The sequence below is a fragment of the Cotesia glomerata genome, linkage group LG4 (assembly GCF_020080835.1).
Source record: "Cotesia glomerata isolate CgM1 linkage group LG4, MPM_Cglom_v2.3, whole genome shotgun sequence".
Taxonomy (NCBI): Eukaryota; Metazoa; Arthropoda; class Insecta; order Hymenoptera; family Braconidae; genus Cotesia; species Cotesia glomerata.
In genome coordinates, this window is record NC_058161.1 from 4,375,513 (window position 1) to 4,395,443 (window position 19,931).

At 27.0% G+C, this 19,931-nt stretch overlaps 1 protein-coding gene across 2 annotated transcripts; it reads left to right on the plus strand.

Moving 5' to 3' along the window:
• Positions 1 to 5,855: 5,855 nt before the first annotated feature.
• Positions 5,856 to 19,351, plus strand: LOC123263439 (titin homolog). Of its 2 annotated transcripts, none has more exons than XM_044726204.1 (10): positions 5,856 to 6,025; positions 6,241 to 7,037; positions 10,458 to 10,802; positions 10,884 to 10,984; positions 11,066 to 11,255; positions 12,584 to 12,704; positions 12,943 to 13,090; positions 13,164 to 14,119; positions 15,643 to 16,778; positions 18,582 to 19,351. In XM_044726204.1, the coding sequence occupies exons 2-10, from the start codon at positions 6,311 to 6,313 to the stop codon at positions 18,743 to 18,745; spliced, it is 3,888 nt and encodes a 1,295-aa protein (XP_044582139.1). In that variant the 5' UTR covers positions 5,856 to 6,025; positions 6,241 to 6,310; the 3' UTR covers positions 18,746 to 19,351. The 2 variants fall into 2 exon arrangements, with proteins under 2 accessions (XP_044582139.1, XP_044582138.1); XM_044726203.1 differs by having other exon boundaries at positions 10,455 to 10,802; positions 18,582 to 19,350.
• The last annotated feature ends 580 nt before the right edge of the window (positions 19,352 to 19,931 follow it).

A 19,931-nucleotide genomic window follows, 5' to 3' on the forward strand; every position in this document is an offset into this window, starting at 1 on the left:
TTAATTGTAATAACTCAAAAAAAAAAAAAAAAAAAATACAATAATTATTGTGCTACGTATCGATGACGGAGAAAAAAATAATTAATTATAGGACGGAATAAATTTTTTTTATGGCAATTGATACAATATAATATATTATTGTACTCGAGTCAGAATATTAGAAAAATAAATTGTCTCTGGCACGATAATTTATATTGATAATTCGTTTTGTTATTTTTTTTCTCGACGTTTTTTTGTAATTTAGAATTTTATTTTAAAAAAATAAAAATGTGTATTATAATTATAATGATATATAAAATTAATTACTGCGTTTTTAAAATAATTTGACGTCGTCGTGGCAGAGATTAATTAAAATTGTGTATGCGAAAATTCTAGTGAAAAAAATTAACCAATTATGATAATTAAATTAGATAAAAGAAAAATTTTTAAGTCTCGCGACTCAATCTCCATTATCATCGTGATTAAAATATATAAAAAAAATAATAATTAAAAAAAAAAGTAAATCACGACGACAATTGTATATGTATTTAGGAGAGATGTGTAAAAACGCAGACGCAAATCAACGATAGTAAAAGTTTTTATGATAATATTTTCTCAAGGCAATGTCCGGCCAGTTATTTACGCAATAATCCGACCGTTAATACTTGTACGTGCTACGTCTAGCCGAAAGATATAACGTCAAAACTACAACATAATTTTAAAATTATAATAATAAATAATAATACAACAATAATAAATCGCATTACAGATGCCATAAGGGCGTATAATAAAAATTCTATTTTTTTTTTTTTAAGAAAAAAAATTTTTAGTTTGAAGAAAAATTTTTTTTTGCATTTCTAGACGTTTCATACAAAAATACGTCGGTTCCCAAAAAAAAATTTTTTTTAATTATTTGACATCTGAGGGAGCCATAAGGGCGTATAAAATTTTTTTTTTCCAGGAATCAACGTATTTTTGTATGAAACGTGCAGAAATGTAAAAAAAAAATTTTCTTTAAACTAAAAATTTTTTTGGACTTGAAAAAAAATAGAATAAGATTTTTTTTTGCATTTCTGCACATTTCGGGCGAAACTACGTCAATTCCCAAAAAAAAAAAATTTTTTTACGCCCTTATGCACGAAAAAAAACAAGATGACACTGGAAATCATCTCTGATTATACTCAGTGATATCTGGATTATACTCAATGTAATCCAGATTATACTACGTGATATCTGGATTATGCTCATTGTAATCTGGATTATACTCATTGTAATCTGGATTATACTAGCTACTATCTAAAAAAAAATTTTCACTCAATATAACCTGAGATTATATCCAGTGTAATCTTGTTCTTTCCGTGTGGCTTTTCACCAGGATCTTTTACCAGTATACACCTTTATGGCATCTGGAAAGCGAAATAATGTTCCCTCAGTATCTTGTAATAATATTCGCGCGGATGCAATATTAGGGAAGAAATAAAAAAATTTAATGCTGATAGTTAAATTCCAGAGGGTTGTGAGGGACGTTGAATATTATTTAATTTAATAGGCGGGGTACGGTGAGTTAGCGGGAATTGTTAAAAAAAAATTAAATTAATTAAAGTAAACTAATTAAATAAAATAAAGTAAATGATTTAATTGTAATGGGTCCTGTGCAAAATCTTAATTGATTTATTGACATTATTCGAGTTTTTATAAACTTTTATGTAATCAATGGCGCAAATTATAATGTAATTTATTTTTTAGATGAATTTGAGTGTATAAATATTATAATAATTATAATTATTATTATCATTATTAATATTAATATTATTATTATTACTATTATGGGGTCAAGAGAAACGTAGTGTGGAATCGAGTATTTGTCATTAAAGCTTTCTTTATAATAATTATAGTTATAAAATTATTTTTATCACGATAATTGTAATCAATAATATTGTATTATAATAACGTATTATCTATCGTTAAATTTTCGTTAATCGTCAGTATCATCACTACATTTTATTTTACTACGACAATTACTATTTAAATAAAATAAACGATAGAGTTAATTTAAAACATATCGAGCAATTTAACAAAATTATTTTTAAAAATTATTAATATTGTAAATTATTTTTAAATTATTCGGGTAACCGAGAGAAAAAAACGGGACGATGCAACTGATGAGATATTAAAAAATGTCTCTAAATTAAAAAATTTATTAATATATCAAAGACAAATTGGTAAATAAGTGCGTTTCTCCTGCCAAATCTAGTTTATTATTTCTTCTTTAATAAGATATGACAATCGGTGTCTAGTCTTTCGGCAATTAATCCGAACGAATTTTTATTATAAATTATAATTAATGTAAATTTATTAAATGAAATAAATTTATTAATTTATGTAATTCGCTCGATTAAAGCGATTAATTAAGGTGATTATAATTAAATATATGGTGTTTACGCAAGACAGCGAACAAATAATTTAAGGTTTCACCGTAAAATTTGTCCATTTTATTTAATTAAAATTATTATTAGTAATTATTTTATTTTATTGGTGTAAAGCATTGTCAGTATAAACCCAATATATCATACTACTGAGCTCCTGAGACACCTGGGGCTTACTGGGTTTGCCTCGTAGCTCATTAGTACGCAATCATTGTTATTAATAATTGTAATACTGTAATTCTAATTGTAATTAATTAATTATGTTACTTTAGTTAGCGACCAAAAAAGAAAAAAAAAATAAAAAAAGAAACGTAAATCAATGCACAGATGACCCACAGACTGATCGATATATCGTGTATTTTAAGAATCAAAATTTTATAGATTATTGATGTATTATCTCCCTCGTGATACAGTGGCTTACGGTTAATTGATGATTTTACCTAGTTACAGTACTTGGTAATTCATGGGAGAAAATATTAATTAATTAATTAATTATTAATGTGAATAATAAAGTGAAAGAAAAATTAAAAAAAAACGTAATTAATTAATTAAAATATTTATAATTAATAATGAGTATAATAATTAGTGAAAATTGATAAAATTATTATTGAAAATAATTATAATTATAATTAACTAAAATAATAAAGAAGAAAACAAAACTGATATGATCTGTAGAGCCAGTGTCGTTTTATCGAGGTCGCTTTTACTAAAGTCACCCGCTGAATGTATTATAATTATAAAAAAAAAATAATAATAATAATTAAATACGTCTCTTAAAAAATTGTTTAAATGTATATTTAATAATACATAATTAAATTATATTAATTAATAATAATCGCTGTTAATTAGCGATTCAATCCTTGTTGGTAGCAAAAAATTGTTGGTATATATATTTTTTTTTTTAATATATATTTATTTTTTATTGATATACTTTATTTTTATTAGGATTTTAAAATTATTAAGAGCTTTCAATTTATTATTTTATTTATTATTTTTTAAATAAAGATAATAAATTTACCAACAATTTTTTGATCTTCACAGCTAACAACTATCCCCGCCACATTTTTAGTAAATTATATCATTAAAAAATAATGGAATTAATATTTTTTAATTATACAAGCCTAAAAAAAAATTCACTGGTGTTTAATAATAATTCATTATTAATTATTCAAACAGTTGTTTTCATTTTTACAAATTCATCTGTTTTAAATGCATCGTATAATTATGTCAATAGTTTATTAACGAACAATCAATAATAATAATTAACACTTTGGATTTTTTAAATTAAAAAAAAAAATTCAAATTTATAAAAAATACAAAGAAGTAATTTATAATTTAATTATACTATGAAGATTAAAAATCACTGGTGACTTGTGGACCTCGAATTTTTTTTATTCACTCAGACCACCACTCATTAATTTTTACTTCATATCAACACAAATTATTTTTTCTTTTCATTAAATTATTGGTGTACTTACCATACAATTTTCTATAAAATAAAATAAAACAAAATAAAAAACTCTTAATTGCGTATTTGATTTGTGTAATATTTACTTTTTTAATGAAATAATTAACGCGCTTAAAATAAACAATTCATATTCATTAGAAACCATGAAGAATAAACTTATTTCAGAGAAGAAACGTAAAATTATTAAATAAGATTCTTGTGGAACGCTCATTAATAAAAAAATTTTTTAATTCTTAAAAATCTGACAGCTAAAGCAATTTTAAATAATTAAAAAAAATAGCTTGACTGTTTCCGAGCTTTTTTTGGAAAATTTTAATAATTTTCAAAAAGTTAAGTTAAGAATTTTTTGAATTTTTAAAACTTCGAATACTTCCCACCAGAGGCGCGCATATTTTAGAATAAATATAGGTAAGTATGTAGTTTTTTTATCACACTGAAGTTATTAGATGAAAATTAAATTAATTTAGCAGATATTTGACAATTTTGAGAATTTTTGTAAAAAATAAATTATGACATAAAAGAAATTGAAAAAAAATTGACATGTAGAAATTTAAAAATATTAAAAATGCAATTTTTTTTTAAATAATTTTTTGGAATAAATTTGTTTGTTAAAATTAAAAAGTATTAAAGTGACTGCTAACTTTAATGTTGCAGCTAACAGACGTTAGAAATGTTTTTATAATTTTATAGCAGTGAAATTATTATGAAAAAAAAATTTATATAAACTTCTGCATGTAAAAATTAAAAAAAAAAATTGTTGGTAATTTTTTAAGAACTTGTTAATTGTCATTTATTAGTTATAAAAATTAAAAAAAATTGACAGCTGTCAGCTGACTTCAGTATCATAGTTTTTTCCAATGTGAGTATTTTAGTTCCTCAACAGCAAAGTAGTATTGACAGTTTTTTAAATTTCTTCCCAAATTATTAAAAATAAAATTTAAAAAAACTCAAGTTTTTTATTACAAACTAGCTTTGTTAATTCGGTTAAACTGACAGCGAATAAAGATATACAAAATTGTAAATAATATTTTTATCAATATTGTCATTCACTAAAATAATGATTATTAAATATTAAAAAAAAAGAATCAAAAATGATTATTAGTACTCAATAATATAAAAACTCATTGTATTAATTTTGCTCAAGTGTTTTTTATTTCTTCTTTAATAATAATTAATTAAATTTCTTTTATAAATTCATTTAATTTTTTTTTCAATTTACTCAATGAAAATTAATTTAGCAGATACTCAAAAAATTTAAAAATTTTTGTAACAAATAAATTATAGTAAAAAAAATTGACAAGTAGAAATTAAAAAAATTTTTAAATGCAATTTTAAAAAAATTATTTTTAGGAACAAATTTGTTTCTAAAAAAAAATTAAAAAATGGTCGATTGAAAATTAAATTTAAATTCATATTGACTTAACCTAAAAATTAATAAATTTTAATTTTGTGAAGCCAAAGTAAAAAAAAAATTTGAATTTCGCGCTTTTGCCGATCTCACCAGAGCGCGCTTCCTTAAGCGTACGCGCGCAATATCAGTGCCGCCATTGTAAATAATTAGATATATATTTACGTAAAATTTGCGCCCATAAAAAAACACACACAATAAAATTACACTCGTGGTTGAACAGTGCCCGAAAAAGTTCCTAAAATCATAAAAAATAAAAACAATTGACAGCCGAAACAAAACACATCTAATAACAATTGATAACTTACAATTATATATTACTCATAACAACTCAGCGGTTTGACTTCCGGTTTTCGTGGTAAAGACGCTACATTTTGATGAGCATAAGCATACTCGTACCCGCTGAAGCCATACTGGGCATGCTTATTAGTATATGTTTTAATATACCTACATATAATACATACATTCATCATCATCATCGGCGAACTTTATTTCAATAGTGCGTGTCTATTGTAACGTATATTACTTTTAAAATATTATTTTTATTTATTTACTTTTTTATTCTCAGGCTTTAAGGTGAAGGTGGTAAATATTACTCGGTGAAATCGTGGATATGACGGTATTTTATTGGACAACTGTGAGCTTGAGCGTAGCTCTTACTACGGAAATAACAATTGCTATTAAATTGTGGGAATAACCACTAAATTGTTAACTTGTAGCTGCATAATATAATATTTTACTCTTGTAAGTACAATTTATTTATTTATTATTTTATCTTGCGTGAAATTTGTAATTACTAACCTATAATTAATATTCAACAATTTATTTATTAAAGTGAGGTTAGTAATTCCGTAAATATTTTTTTTATTTATTTATTAAATTTTGATCCTAGAGCAAGTGCTTCTTAAAGTACCATTATAATTAATAACATATTAAATTAATATAATATTAATTTTTAGTGAGAAAAGAGTGCTTGAGAGTTTGGTATTAAAACAAAAAGCAAAAAAGGATAAAGCAACGGAGCACGCGATGGATGTCGTGGCTGCCGATTTAAATGGCGGGAATGCCGAGGTGGCGCGTGACCATTTGTCAGACCCAGGAGCAGACGTATGTAAATCTCCGATAACCGGCGACGTCAACACTAAAGATTCCAAGAGCAAAGACAAGGATGTTGACGATGTCAAGGAGAACCAGGACCTAGATCAAGACACTACCCAGCAATCTGATGTAATAGACAGTAAAAATTTCAAAGATAAAGTTGGTGATAAATTAGTGTCAGACGAAGTCGTTACGATAAAAGAATCAGACAGTGCAGTACACGATAGTAATAAAATGGACGATCAAGATAAAGAGGTTAATGGTGATGTTAAGGGAGTTAGTGTAAGTAAAAAAAGTATAGTAACTCCTGTGGGTAAGCGAAAACTTAGAAAAGTTAAAGCCAATTCGACGAGCGCCGTCGAGAGCGAGCCCCAGGATTCGCCGGTGGTCAATACTAATTCCTCCAATAGAACTCGTAATCAAAAAAGAAAGTTGTCAGAGCCTGATAATCATTCTTCTGATGACTCTGAGGATTTCTTGGGGTTTGATAGCAGTGAATTCTTAAAGCCAAATCCTGCTGTTGAGATACTCAAGAGGCTGATTGCCGAAGCAGAGGCTGAGGTTTCAACGCCTCAACCACCGGCTAAGAAACAGAAACTCTCGGTGTCTAAGGTACTGCCGAAGAAGAGTGAGTTGAAAGCAGAAGAACCACAGACTGGTGAGTATTAATTATTTTTCCGGGATTAAAATTTATTATGAAAATTAAGTTAGGGTAAGTGTGGGCACTGATAGAAGGATTTATTTGTATAAAAAAAATATTTGTTAATAGTTAACAAATCATTTATTAGAGACCATTTTTTAGTATCAAACAAATATTTCTTAGTATTTAAAATGATTTGTTTGTATTTAATAAATCAGATATTCATTTATTAAATATTAATAAATCTTTTTAAATACTAAGAAATATTTGTTAAGGACTAAAAAGTGGTCTCTAATAAATGATTTGTTAAATATTAACAAATATTTTTAACTATAAACAAATCCTTCTATCAGTGGGTATTACTGCAGTTTTTTTCGTAAGTCTCACTTCGAAAGCATTTTTATAAAATTTTCTCAAGATAATAATAACTTTTTTTTTTTTAACAAAAGTTTGACTCATTATTAACCCAAAATAAAATCAACAATGAGAGAAACAAATATTTTCGTTAAATAATAAGCATTTAAAAAGAAGTCTAAATGCATGTATTACTGCAGGTCTTAAAGTAGCTTGCTCCTATTACTGCGTGTCCATTACTGCAACTGATCCAGTTACTGCGTACCTATTACTGCAGAACGGCTATATTTTAGGATTTACTTAAAAATGAACAAAAACTTATCAAAAAGAAGATTTATTAGTTTAATGTAATAACAAGAATTCTTCATAATCTAAATAATAGGTAACACAGCCTTAACGTATTATTAATTGACCAGAATTCGTAAATTTTAATTGATTTAATTTTACAATCTACTGATTATTGCTTTCCTGGACTTGTCTCGACTTCTTATTTTTTTGTTTATTAATTTGTGATTTTTTATTAATTTTATCCATAATTTATTTTTTACTTCAAGACAACTTGATTCACGCACTTACTTAGAGGTTAGAATAGCCGTGTTTACGTCCGCAGTAATAGGTACAGACATATATAAATAGAGGCGCTTCTATTACTGCAGTCGACTAAGAAAATTGCAGTAATACACGCACATGCGGTTTCTCGGTACCAATTACTGCATGCTTAATTAAATAAATTTTACTGATCAAAATGTAATTTTTATTAATTATTTGATTCTAAAAAGGGTTATCTAACTTCTAAATGTAAAAAATATATTAATTAGGTCATTTATATAAAGAAAAAGACTTTTTACGACCACCTCTTTTTACACTGAAATTCTTAAAAAAGATAAAATTATTCACTTCTGTAACTACTTAATTTTTATAATTAATAACAAATTGAATAATTGTCATACATATAAAACTACTATGCAGTTATTTTCCGAAAGATTTAAATTAACAGAAATAATTTGTTTTTAATCAAAAAAGTCATAACCCATTTATTGATAATTAAAATAAGAAAATCTGCAGTAATACCTACACCTGCAGTAATACCCACACTTACCCTAGCCGGCATCTGAAAATTTTAAGAATTTTTTTTCATTGAAAAAATTATAAAAAAATTTTATTATTAAATTTCGGCTAACTTTAGTATTATAAATTTATTTATTTATTTATTTATCTAGTACATTGAGAAAAAAAAATTTTTTGTCCAGAAAAAAATTTCTTGGCTCAGGAATCGTTTAAAATGAATGTTGGTTTTTTGACAAAAGAATATCTTTCATGGTAATAAAATGTTGGCGTTATTTTGATAGATTAACAAACGAATAGGTTCATTTAAATTAAACAAAATAGTATATTACACACCTAGGGAAGTAAAGTAAGAAATGTCTCAGATCACATGTAATTGTTGGCCGAGGCGAAGCCGAGGTCAACAAACATGTGATCTGAGGCTTTCTTATTTACTTCCCGAGGAGTGTATACTATTTTTTTGTCCGACGAAGGCGGAAAGCGGCAACTTAGTTTAGCGCAGCGGAACGAAAGTTGCCACTTTCCGCCCGGAGGGCAAAAAAAAATTTTTCGATTAATTTGATCAATTCTTGAGACAAGAAAATATATTCTTAAAAATTATCAAGAATATATATTTTTGTGACAAAAAAATTTTCTCAAGAGTAGTACTTTTTTTTCTGTGTGAGGAATTTTATCGAGGTGTAAAAACACCTGTGTATAGAACCAGTAGAAAAAATAACAGTTTTATACTCTTTATAATACTCTTTTTTACAAAATTTATATCGATAATACAATACAAAGAGAAAATAAGTACAAAAAGTAATAAATTTTTAGAGAAAGAAATACAAAATTATAAATGATTATCAAAAAAATAAATATCCAATTAAATACTCGCATTTTCCAGTATATTTTTTAAGAATATTAACCATTAAGGTTTCTTATCCAGTAACTTAACTTTTTTTTTAACAATTTTTTATTACAATATCTAGTTTTCATATCAGTAGGGAGTTTGTTTGTTTGTTTGTGTTTATTTAATATACCAAGGTAGATATAATGTATTATAAAATACATTACATGTTTTTGGTGTATTTATTTGACTACAAAAATTTAATAATAAACTTAAAATTTTTAAATAGTGACTTTGGATCTAACTAAGATAATTGCACAGATTTACTAATTTGTAATACATAATATCAATAATGACTAAGCAAGCCAATTTAAAACAAGGAAACTACTAAAAATCAAGTTCAAATAGATAATCGAACATTTTTGCTTTGAATAATTCTAAACTACTAACATTTATAATTTCTGCCATTAAATTTTGCCATAATCATATTGCAGTGACTACAAAAAACTTTTCTAGAGCGAAAGTAGAATATTTCGGTAATTAAAAATTTACATTGTTCATTTTGCTTGCCAGTCTTTCAGAGCGTCTAGCTTCATCTTTAATAAATTATCCCCTAAGATAATTAGGTTTTCCTATTTGCAATAGTTTGTGAAAATAAGTAGCTAAATAATATAGACGTCTCGATTTGATTGATAACCAATTTAATTCACGTCTGTTAGGGAGTTTGAAAGACCCAGTTATTGACACTTGCAATTTCATTTTAATTAAAAAAAAAAAAAAAAATCAACTCTAATAAATTAATAAATATAATTTTTAAATTATAAATTTTAAGATGATTGATTTTTTGAGAACATTTTATTTTTTTAATTAGAATAAAATTGCAAGTGTCAAACAACTAGGCCAGTGTCAATAACTGGGTCTTTTATCTTGGTACTAGCAACTTAGATCTTGTATTTGTAAATTTTTCAGAGTACCGGCTTTTACATTCTTGATAGTAATAAGTTATTTTTTTTTATTATAAATGATTCTCTTATTACCAAGGACATCGTGTTGTAATTATTTATAAATATTTTATATTGAAGAGATGTAATAAGTTTAATTGAATTGTCATAAGCTCCTCCCCATGCAACAATGCCATAGTTTATTACACTAAATGTTAAATGGTCATTTTATGGTTAATTTTTTTTTAGAAGTCAAGGGTAAAAAGAAGGCGGAAAAAATAGACCAGTCTCCGGATATAGCCATTATTGCTACGGTTAAAAATGACGCGTCTGGAAAGTCTCCGCCGTCTGCCAAGACTCCTGTCGCCAGAAGAGGTGTGCGGAATTCTCACGCTTCACCGGCAGTGAGTATAGTTCCTAAACTTAAGGTTCCTTCTGATGTTACTCAACCGGAGTACAAAGAGCCTTTCAAGTATGGATGGAAGCGCGAACTTGTGTACAAAAACGAGAGTGATCCAGCGAAAAAGACTATTGAAGTTTCTTATTACACACCAAAGGGCAAAAGGGTTCGCAGCTTAAGAGAAGTCGCTGAATTCCGTAAGTATTTGTCCGGTTAAATAAAATTTTATTATGATTTATTTTATTTTGTTTTAGTAATAATTGAAATTTTTTTAACAGTGAGTACGGAAGATCTAACGATAGATAATTTTATATTCACCAAGGAACCCACGGGTGTTAACGACCCTCAGTGTGAAATAATTAAAGATGAAGCTACTGCAGTATGTTTTTTTTTTTATTTTTGATTTTTATTAATTACGGTTAGTAATTTTAAACTTATTTTTTAAAAATAATTTCTACAGGTAAGCACACCAGTTAATGCCGGTTCAGCAAAGAAAGTTTTGACTGGAAAAAGAGTTCCTGTTCCGAAAAGACTCAGTGGAAAAACTTCACCATTACCTGCTGCTAAAACTCTGGCTAAAGCTTTGCCTATTAAGACAAGTACTCCTGGACTTAAAGTTAAGGTTCCTGTAAAGAGAGGAGCACCGAAAAGTAAGATATTGCTTATTTAAAATTAAAAATATTTTTTTTTTATTGTACTAAGGGATTATTCTGGTTCCGGAGCTTGAAAAAAAGCAAATATTAATTTTTTTTTTACTCAGAAACTATTATATATACCAATATAAAATTTATTCAGCTCACTAGATTCTTGAATAACACAAAAAATAGTTTATTTTTTTTTTTTATATTTTTTATATGAATAACGGGTGAACGGAGCTCTGATAAAAGTTAGCATATCGCTGATGTATATGATAATTTGATAAAGGCTCATCTAAAACGAAAAAACCAAATTAATTACTTTCAATAAATAAGTAGCTATTGCATAAGCTATGGAAATTAATATTTATTGATAAATAATAAAATGGGAGAGATTAAAAAAAAAAAAAAAAAACTGATAATTAAGACTTTTTTCAGTTTGTAGTCCTAAAAAAATAATAAAAATCAAGATTTTGATTTGGTTGTAGCTGATTCAATAGCTGCTACTATGTAGAATATTGTGGTTTAAATTTCAATAATATCGGGTAAGTGGTTCCGGAGATATCATATATGTCAACCAGAAAAACATAGTTCTGAATAAACGCGTTTAAAATTTTTTAAGTGGAAGTGGGATCCACCGATTTAATTTTCATTTTTTTGAACGAAATTTCTATTTGATTTTATTGATATATTTATTTTTTAAAAATACATAAAAAAACGAACAATTAAAAAAAAAAAAAAAGTTAATTATCACAATTTTATCTAACTTTACAAATTTTCAAAAAAATTAATAAATTTTTTAGAAATTTGTGATATTCAACTTTTTTTTTTTTAAATTATTCGTTTTTTTTTGTACTTTTCAAAAAAAAAAAATATATCCAAAAAAGATAAAATGGAAATTTTATCCAAAAACATGAAAGCCAAAATTTTTTCCAACCTTTGAAAGCAAAAAAGATATCGAAATTTTTTTTTTCCTTTCACGAAATTTTTTATCATAAATGCGCCGTAAAAACAAGGAGAATAAAAAAAAATTAAAAAATGTTAATATTTCACCTAGATATGGCCAAAAATAGGGATAAACCCCTAGCGTATACAAAATCCCTTCAGCCTTTTCAAAAATTTAATTTTCTTTCCCTCAAACATCGACATAAACATCGTAAAATAATATAGTTACAGTGGTTTGATTACTTAGAAATTTTAACCCAATACTTTTAGACATACGTACTTTCCAAAAATGTAGAAAAAAAATTTATTTTTCAATAATTACAAACCAGAATGATCCCTCAATTGCAGTTCTGTAAAATTTAAATCCATTGATATTTATCAATTATTTAATTTTACAGAAGAGATATCACCGCCTATGGAGACAGAAGTTCACACGTGGACAAATTCATCAAGCATCACAAGACGTACGCAAGGTGGAACCGAAAAAGCGTCGCCATACAAATCAAAACGCTCATTAAAGTAAGTAACATATCTTTTAGCTTATTTTATTTTTCAGTTTCTTCACATTCATACAAATGACACCACTAGTTACTAGCATAAATAATTAAACTACCTAAACCGACTATGAAAAACTAATAACAATTGATGACACCTCATACCAATCCCATTAAAAAAAAAAAAAAAACTTTCGCCCTTCTTATCTTTTGCTTAATCTATTGTTCTCTCGATCCCATCCCCTACCAACGCACGTTTACAGGATGAAGCTTCAGGAACCGTGCAGTATTCGCTGTGCCATGAGTATGGGCCTGATACCGAGTCTCCAATGCCGCGTCTGCCTCTGTCTGTATCATCCCGAGTGCGTAGGTCACGCTGAGAATTCAGCCACTGACGATTATGTTTGCAAGGTAACTTGATGAATAAAAAAAAAAAAAAAAAAAAAAAAAATGAAAAGGATTGTAATATTTAAAATGCTTTTAGAACTGCCGGCAAGACAATGAAGAAAGTAGAAAAGTGACAATTACACCACCGCCTTTGATACCAATCAGTATGATAGGAACAGAGACTGCCAAATCACTCTTCCCAGCAATTGATCGACAATCACCTTTAAAAGCTCCAAAGAATTTAAAACCTGATGATTACTCCAAAAATTCACGAGATTCATTTTCAACGAATAAATTAAACACTGCTGCGTGGTACTCGAATAGAGATTCAATGCAAAGGCAAGATGGCTCGGAGCCTAAGCCAGCTCAAAATATCGCAATTGTTAATGGTAAAAAATTCATCGTTGTACCTAAAAATAATGCGGGATCTGTTCAACCGGCAATCAGGCCTAGAGCACCTAATAGACTGTCTATGATTGACGATAATGATAGAATTAATTCAATAAATTATCCTCGAGATTTAGAGAACAGAGAGCCTAGAGTTCTTAAAGAAACGATGGTTAATTCCAGAGAAGAAATTAGAAATTTAAACAATGACAAGAGCAAGGATCTTGCTGCTATTATTGACTCTGACCAGAGACGGAATTCTGGTGAGGCTAAGACGGATGATACTCCTAATCTTGGAGAAGAAACAATACCAGTCGCTCAAGAAGTAAAAGAACCTGCTTTAAGTAAAGAACAGGAAAATACCTCTAAGGAAAATCTGAATGAAATTGTGAGCGCTGATGAGAAAGTTGAAAAAATGAGTAATGAAAAAATTCTTGAAATGATTGAGGAAAAAATACTCAAGTCAAGTGTAGAAATGGCTGAGCGGATGGATCTAGACGAGCCAAATACTTCCGATGAACAGATAAGGGATGAGTTCGATGGGTCGAGAGAAAATTTTGAAGCTATGGAAGTATCTGAGCAAAAGGTCAAAGAGAATTTAAATGAGAAAAAAATTGAGGAAAATATTGATAAGAGTGTCGATAGAACACAGGTGGAGGCAGATAAGTAAGTTGAGATTTTTAATTTATATTTTTTATATATCTTTCCTTTATGAGGTTTCGGCAGTTGCTTTATTATACTTTTATTGAACCAGATTATTTTATTTTTTTTTTTTTTTTTTTTTTTTTTTGATAGTTTGTGATTTTTTTTTTTCTATTTACAATTCCTCTTTTTTACTATTTATAGTTTTGTGTTCCGCAGAGCATATGTTTGCTTTGTAATTGGAAATGTAAAAACGTCCTACCGATAAAATGAATTTGATTTTTTCCTAAGAAGCACACTGCCTTAGCTTCGAAAAGTGGCAACACAATTGTAAAAATAATTATTAGTTTAAATTTCTTTTAGAATTGAATTCTGAAATTCATTATTCAAACTCTTGTAGTATCAACGTAATGTAATTTTATTTTATTTTATTTTATTTAAAATATTTGTTTACAATAGATAATGTTTTATTTAATTTAAAATATTTATTTACAATAGATAATATTTTATTTTATTTAAAATATTTATTTATAAAGAAGAAAAAATTAAAAATGCATTTACATTAATGCTACAAGGAGTAAAATATTAATTAAGTGCTTCAAATTAAAAAAAAAAAATCTAATTCATTTTTACTTTTTTATATTTGCAGATATAAAGGCATGTGCGAGCGAGAACACAAATTTAAATAATAACTTTGTTTAGTGCGTTCCTTCGCGATTATTCCTCTCCCATTTCAATTTCCTCTGTTCCTTATTTTTTTAATTTTCATACAGTGACCAAAAAAATTATTGCAATGATAAATAAAAATTACATGGCTGGAAAAAATTGAGAAAAAAATTTTTTTCATCCTTTCAAAATCACAAAAAAAAATTGGTAATTATTTACAAGTGGGGCTGAACCTATTTTTGGCCATAAAAAATAGATGAATTGATGGATCATCATAATTTTTTTCTAACTTCTTCGTTTTTACGGCAGATTTATGGTGGTGATATTGAAAATATCAAAAAATTAATATTTCAATTAAAAAATCATCTTTGAAAGTTGGAAAAAATTCTCATGTTTTTGGATAAAATTTCTATTTTATTTTTTTTTTTTTTTATGTTTTTGGTTAATTTTTTTTTGAAAAGTACATAGAAAAATGAACAATTTAAAAAAAAAAAAAAAGTTAAATATCACAATTTTCTAAAAAATTTTTAATTTTTAATAAATTTAAAAATTATAAAAAAATTAATTAATTATATTAACAAATTAATTATAACTAATTATAAAAAATTATAAATTTATAATTTTTTTAAAAATTTCTTTAAATTGTGATAACCAACTTTTTTTTTTTAATTGTTCATTTTTTTATGTATTTTTCAAAAAAAAATCCATCAATAAAATCAAATAAAAATTTCGTTCAAAAAAATGAAAATTAAAATCGTTGTAAATATTTACCAAAAAATTATTAAATTTTCTGCTTTATTTTTTCCAGTCTTGTATTTTAAATTATTTAAAAAAATATTAATCATAAAAATGATTAAATTATAATTTAATTTAAATTGCAGAAAAAAAGCCGTAGTGCCTATGGTGGAAGTGGATCAGAGGCAGTACTTTATGGCGACAGTATGTTCAGGCTACAATGCACTATCACGAGTCTTTCAGTATCTGAAGGTCCAAGAATTATTACGTGCTGCGCGTGTATGTAAAATGTGGCGTGACATTGCAGTGCATCCATCGCTGTGGAAAACAGTGCGTATGAAGAACAGCCAGGTGACCGATTGGGATGGACTGGTAGCAACATTACAGAGGCACGGAACCCAACACCTCGACTTGCGTAAGATGCTAGTAGCCGCTGAGTCTGACAGTATTTGGGAAAAATTCGTCGCGGTAATTCCCAATGTAAAGACTCTTGTTAAACTGGAGCTGTGTCGCTGTCCCGTTATGGTAGTTGAAGAAGTAATAAAAGCCTGTCCTCAGTTGCAAGTGCTCACCGCAATGTCAATAAAATGCGACTGGTTAAACTTGAACAATATTGACAATTTAAAATCATGTGAAGAGCTGAGACTGAAAGCCATCACTGGTATGTCGTTGTACGGAGATTTAACACCACTCCAAAATCTCTCTCAGCTATCGCACTTGAGTCTGACGTCGGTGAAAGAACTCGGCAAGAAGAAAATAGAAATTTTAGGGTCTCTTGCTAATCTTGAGTCACTTGAATTGGGTGAGTGCTCTGATTTCCCGTCAAAGTTCGGAACATCAGTGCTGTGCAAACTCACCAAGCTTGAGCGACTGAGACTCGAAAAAGGACAAGGCAGCTGTTGCACTTTCGACATACTGAAAGGCGTTGCTAAGCTTGAAAAATTACATCAACTGGAGTTGGTAAACTTTGATGTAAAGAATGGCTTTGATAAACATTTGGCCAATTGCAAAAATATCAAGAGGTTACTCATCATTCCGACGTACATTTCCCAGTCAGCTACGTCGAATAATATGGTCCTAGGTGGTGTTTGCGAATTATCTAACAGCCTCACGTATTTTGTGTGGGGTGTCACGCTTGAACTTCTGAGAGTCACTCAACTGTTTGTCGATCAATGCAATCAAATGGACAAACAAGTGTCTGGAGATTCTATTCCGGTGTTGAAACCAGTTCCTTGTTTATCGCTGATTGAAGATCCGGATGAAGCCCAGAGTTTAACTAAAGGTAACTTATTTTTGATTTTCGAAGAAATTAAGGAATTATTCTGGTTCTGGCGCTCGAAAAAAAAAAAAAAAAAAAAAAACATTCATTTTTGTTTTATTCAGAAACTATTATAGGGTAAAAGACCTCATTAGTGGCGGGGGCCCCATTACTAACACTTTCTTTGATTTTGGTACTTATTCAATTAATGAAATCATTAATTTAATAGTGAATATTTTTTTTTTTTTTTTTTTTGGACGCTTTACTTGTATCACTTGGACAGTGTTTTACAAGGGAGGGTGGGGTATTATTATCACTTCCCTTGTTTTTTCACACTTTTTTTTCCAACTCTACTCTGAATTATAATTTCACTTCCATTAGTATTCCTTATTTTTGTCACTACCTTCTTCGTCCCCACCCTCCTGCATGTCGGGATTTCAATAATGAATATATTATTTTTAATCTTTAACACCTATAGATCAAAAAATTTTTAAATTTTTATTCCAAGTAGAACATTTTTTCACTGAAAGAAAAAGTGCCACTAATAGGGGTTAAAGGTGCCACTAATGGGGTCTTATACCTTATGGATTAATATAAAATTTATTCAGCTCAACACATTCTTAAATAACACAAAAAATATCTAAGTTTATTTGGCATGTCGCTGATGTACACGATAACTTGATAACAGTTAAACTGAAACACAAAAACCAAAATTAATTACTTTTAATATATAAGTAGCTATTTCATCAGCTACAGAGATTAATAATTATTGGAAAATAACAAAATGATAGAGATTAAAAAAAAAAAACTGAAAAATTAGATTTTTTTTTCACAATTTTCAGTCCTAAAAAAATAGTAAAAATTAAAATTTTGATTTGTTTGTAGCTGATACAATAACTATACAGAGAAAAAATGTTCTTGAATCAAGTATATAATTTTGAAGAACTTAATCTTCTTGATTTGAGTAGAAAAATTCTTGAACTAGTAAATTTTTTTTGATTTAAGAAAATTTTACTTTATTCAAGACAATTACTCTCTTCAAAATTATTTTCTTGGTTCATGAATTTTTCTCTCGAATCAAGTTAATTTTTTTTTGCAGTGTATTACTATGTAGAATATGTGGTTTAAATTTCAATAAGATCGAGTTAGTATTTCTCGAGATATCATGTACATCAACCAGAAAAACATAGTTCTGAAATAAATGCGTTTAAAGTTTTTTTAATTAAAAAAAAAAAAAAAAAAAAAAATCTTACTTCAAGTCAATCAGCGTCATCCAAAAACCCTTCAGCCTTTTCAAAAATTTGATTTTCTTCCTCTCGAACATCCAGATAAACATTGTAAAATAATTTTGCTACAGTAGTTTGATAACTTAAAAATATTAATACAATACTTTTAGATATAGGGTAAAAGTACCGGTTTTGGCCATCTTAGGACCATTTTTGGCCACTTGATATTTTAGTTAATTTGTAAAAAGTTTAACTACTCAAGTAGAATTTTCATAGAATTTATGAATTAGTACATTTATTCGAATTGAATTCATAAAGTCTTGTGCTTATAGAAATATTTATACAATAATTTAAAAATAAAGTGGCCAAAAAAAGCATATTGGTCACAAACAGTACTTCTACTATATATACTTAAAAAAAGTAAAAAAAAAAAAATTTTTTTTTCAAATATTACAAATCAGAATGATCCCTTAATATCTATCACTGAAATCATTGACAAAAAGATGATTTTAGTTCATCAGTGATTGAAAATTTTTTAAAACTCTGCGATTGTTATCTTTAATCACCATTAAGTTATTTTTAAATTTGTTTAATTTTTCAGAAGAAAAGTCGTCGAATTCTACAAATCCACAAGTAGACATTCTACCTCTACCCCAATTGAAGAAACTCCTTGCGGCTGCACTACCGAAGACACGAGTGAAAATATTAATGATTCCTTTCCATGCCACCTGGAGACAGAGTATTTCAGACTCTGCGTCACAGTAATCGGTTAAATAATTAATTGTATAATCGCACAATTTTTTGATGCACGTCCTCCTTTAATAACCCGCGAGGTATGTAATAAAGGATGATGCGACACCGAATGAGAGCCATTTTAAATCGTTAAGATGCACTAATAATGAGACGTTATTATTATCACCCTGACTTTCCAGTCCGTCTGTTATTATAAATTATTACGATTTGAAGTATTTTTTTATCGAACGAAAAATAAATTTATTTATTTTTGGATTACATAAAATTTGGCAATGTAAATAATTTTTTCAATTATAAAATTCAACTAAAATATTTAAAAATTTATATTTTGTTTAAAAAAAATTTAATGTTGGAAAGTTGATGCTCAAATTGGTGCGAAATTATTTTCGCTGATGTGTTAAAAAAATAAATAGATACTGAAAAAAAATATTTTACGGACAAGATAACTGTCTCTACCAGTAATAGTAAAAAAAATTTATTAATTCATGATATTAACATTAATTAGTTAAGATTTTTCAGCATTATGACTATGTTGTATAAATAATTAATAAGTTGTCTTTCTTATTTTCTTAAAAAATACTTTTATATAAAAATTTCATATATTTTTACGCTGCAAATAAATTTAACGCGACTAACATCTAAGTCGTTTATTATTTTCATAAATAATTATTATGATAAGATTTAAATTATTTTTTTTAAATCTACACATAATTATAAAAAAAAAAAAAAAAAAAAAAAAAATTAGATATATTTCTTCATTTATTGAATGATAAAAAATGAATTTTTAATTAATCACTGCAGCGTTAATCCAATTAAATTTGTGTTACTATAATTTTATAAAATTTATTAAACAAAATAACAGATAATTATTTGTTACTTAAGATATTTTTTTTTATTTCTGATACAATAATTAAACTTTAAAATCAAACAATAAATAATTAACTAATAAAATAGAATAACCGTAGATTGCTTACTGAATTATACAAGTGTTAGTATAAGTTGATAATTTTTGTAAAACATTGGTTTTTTTTCTGGTTAAACAGATTTATTAGTTAAAATATCTTGCAATTTGTTTACATATTAATTATTTACAGAGTAATAATTGAAAAAACTTTTTTTTTAATTGTAATAATTAAAATTATGATTATAATATTAGTTATTAGCTTCGTTTGTTCATTTTTAATATATATGGTAAATA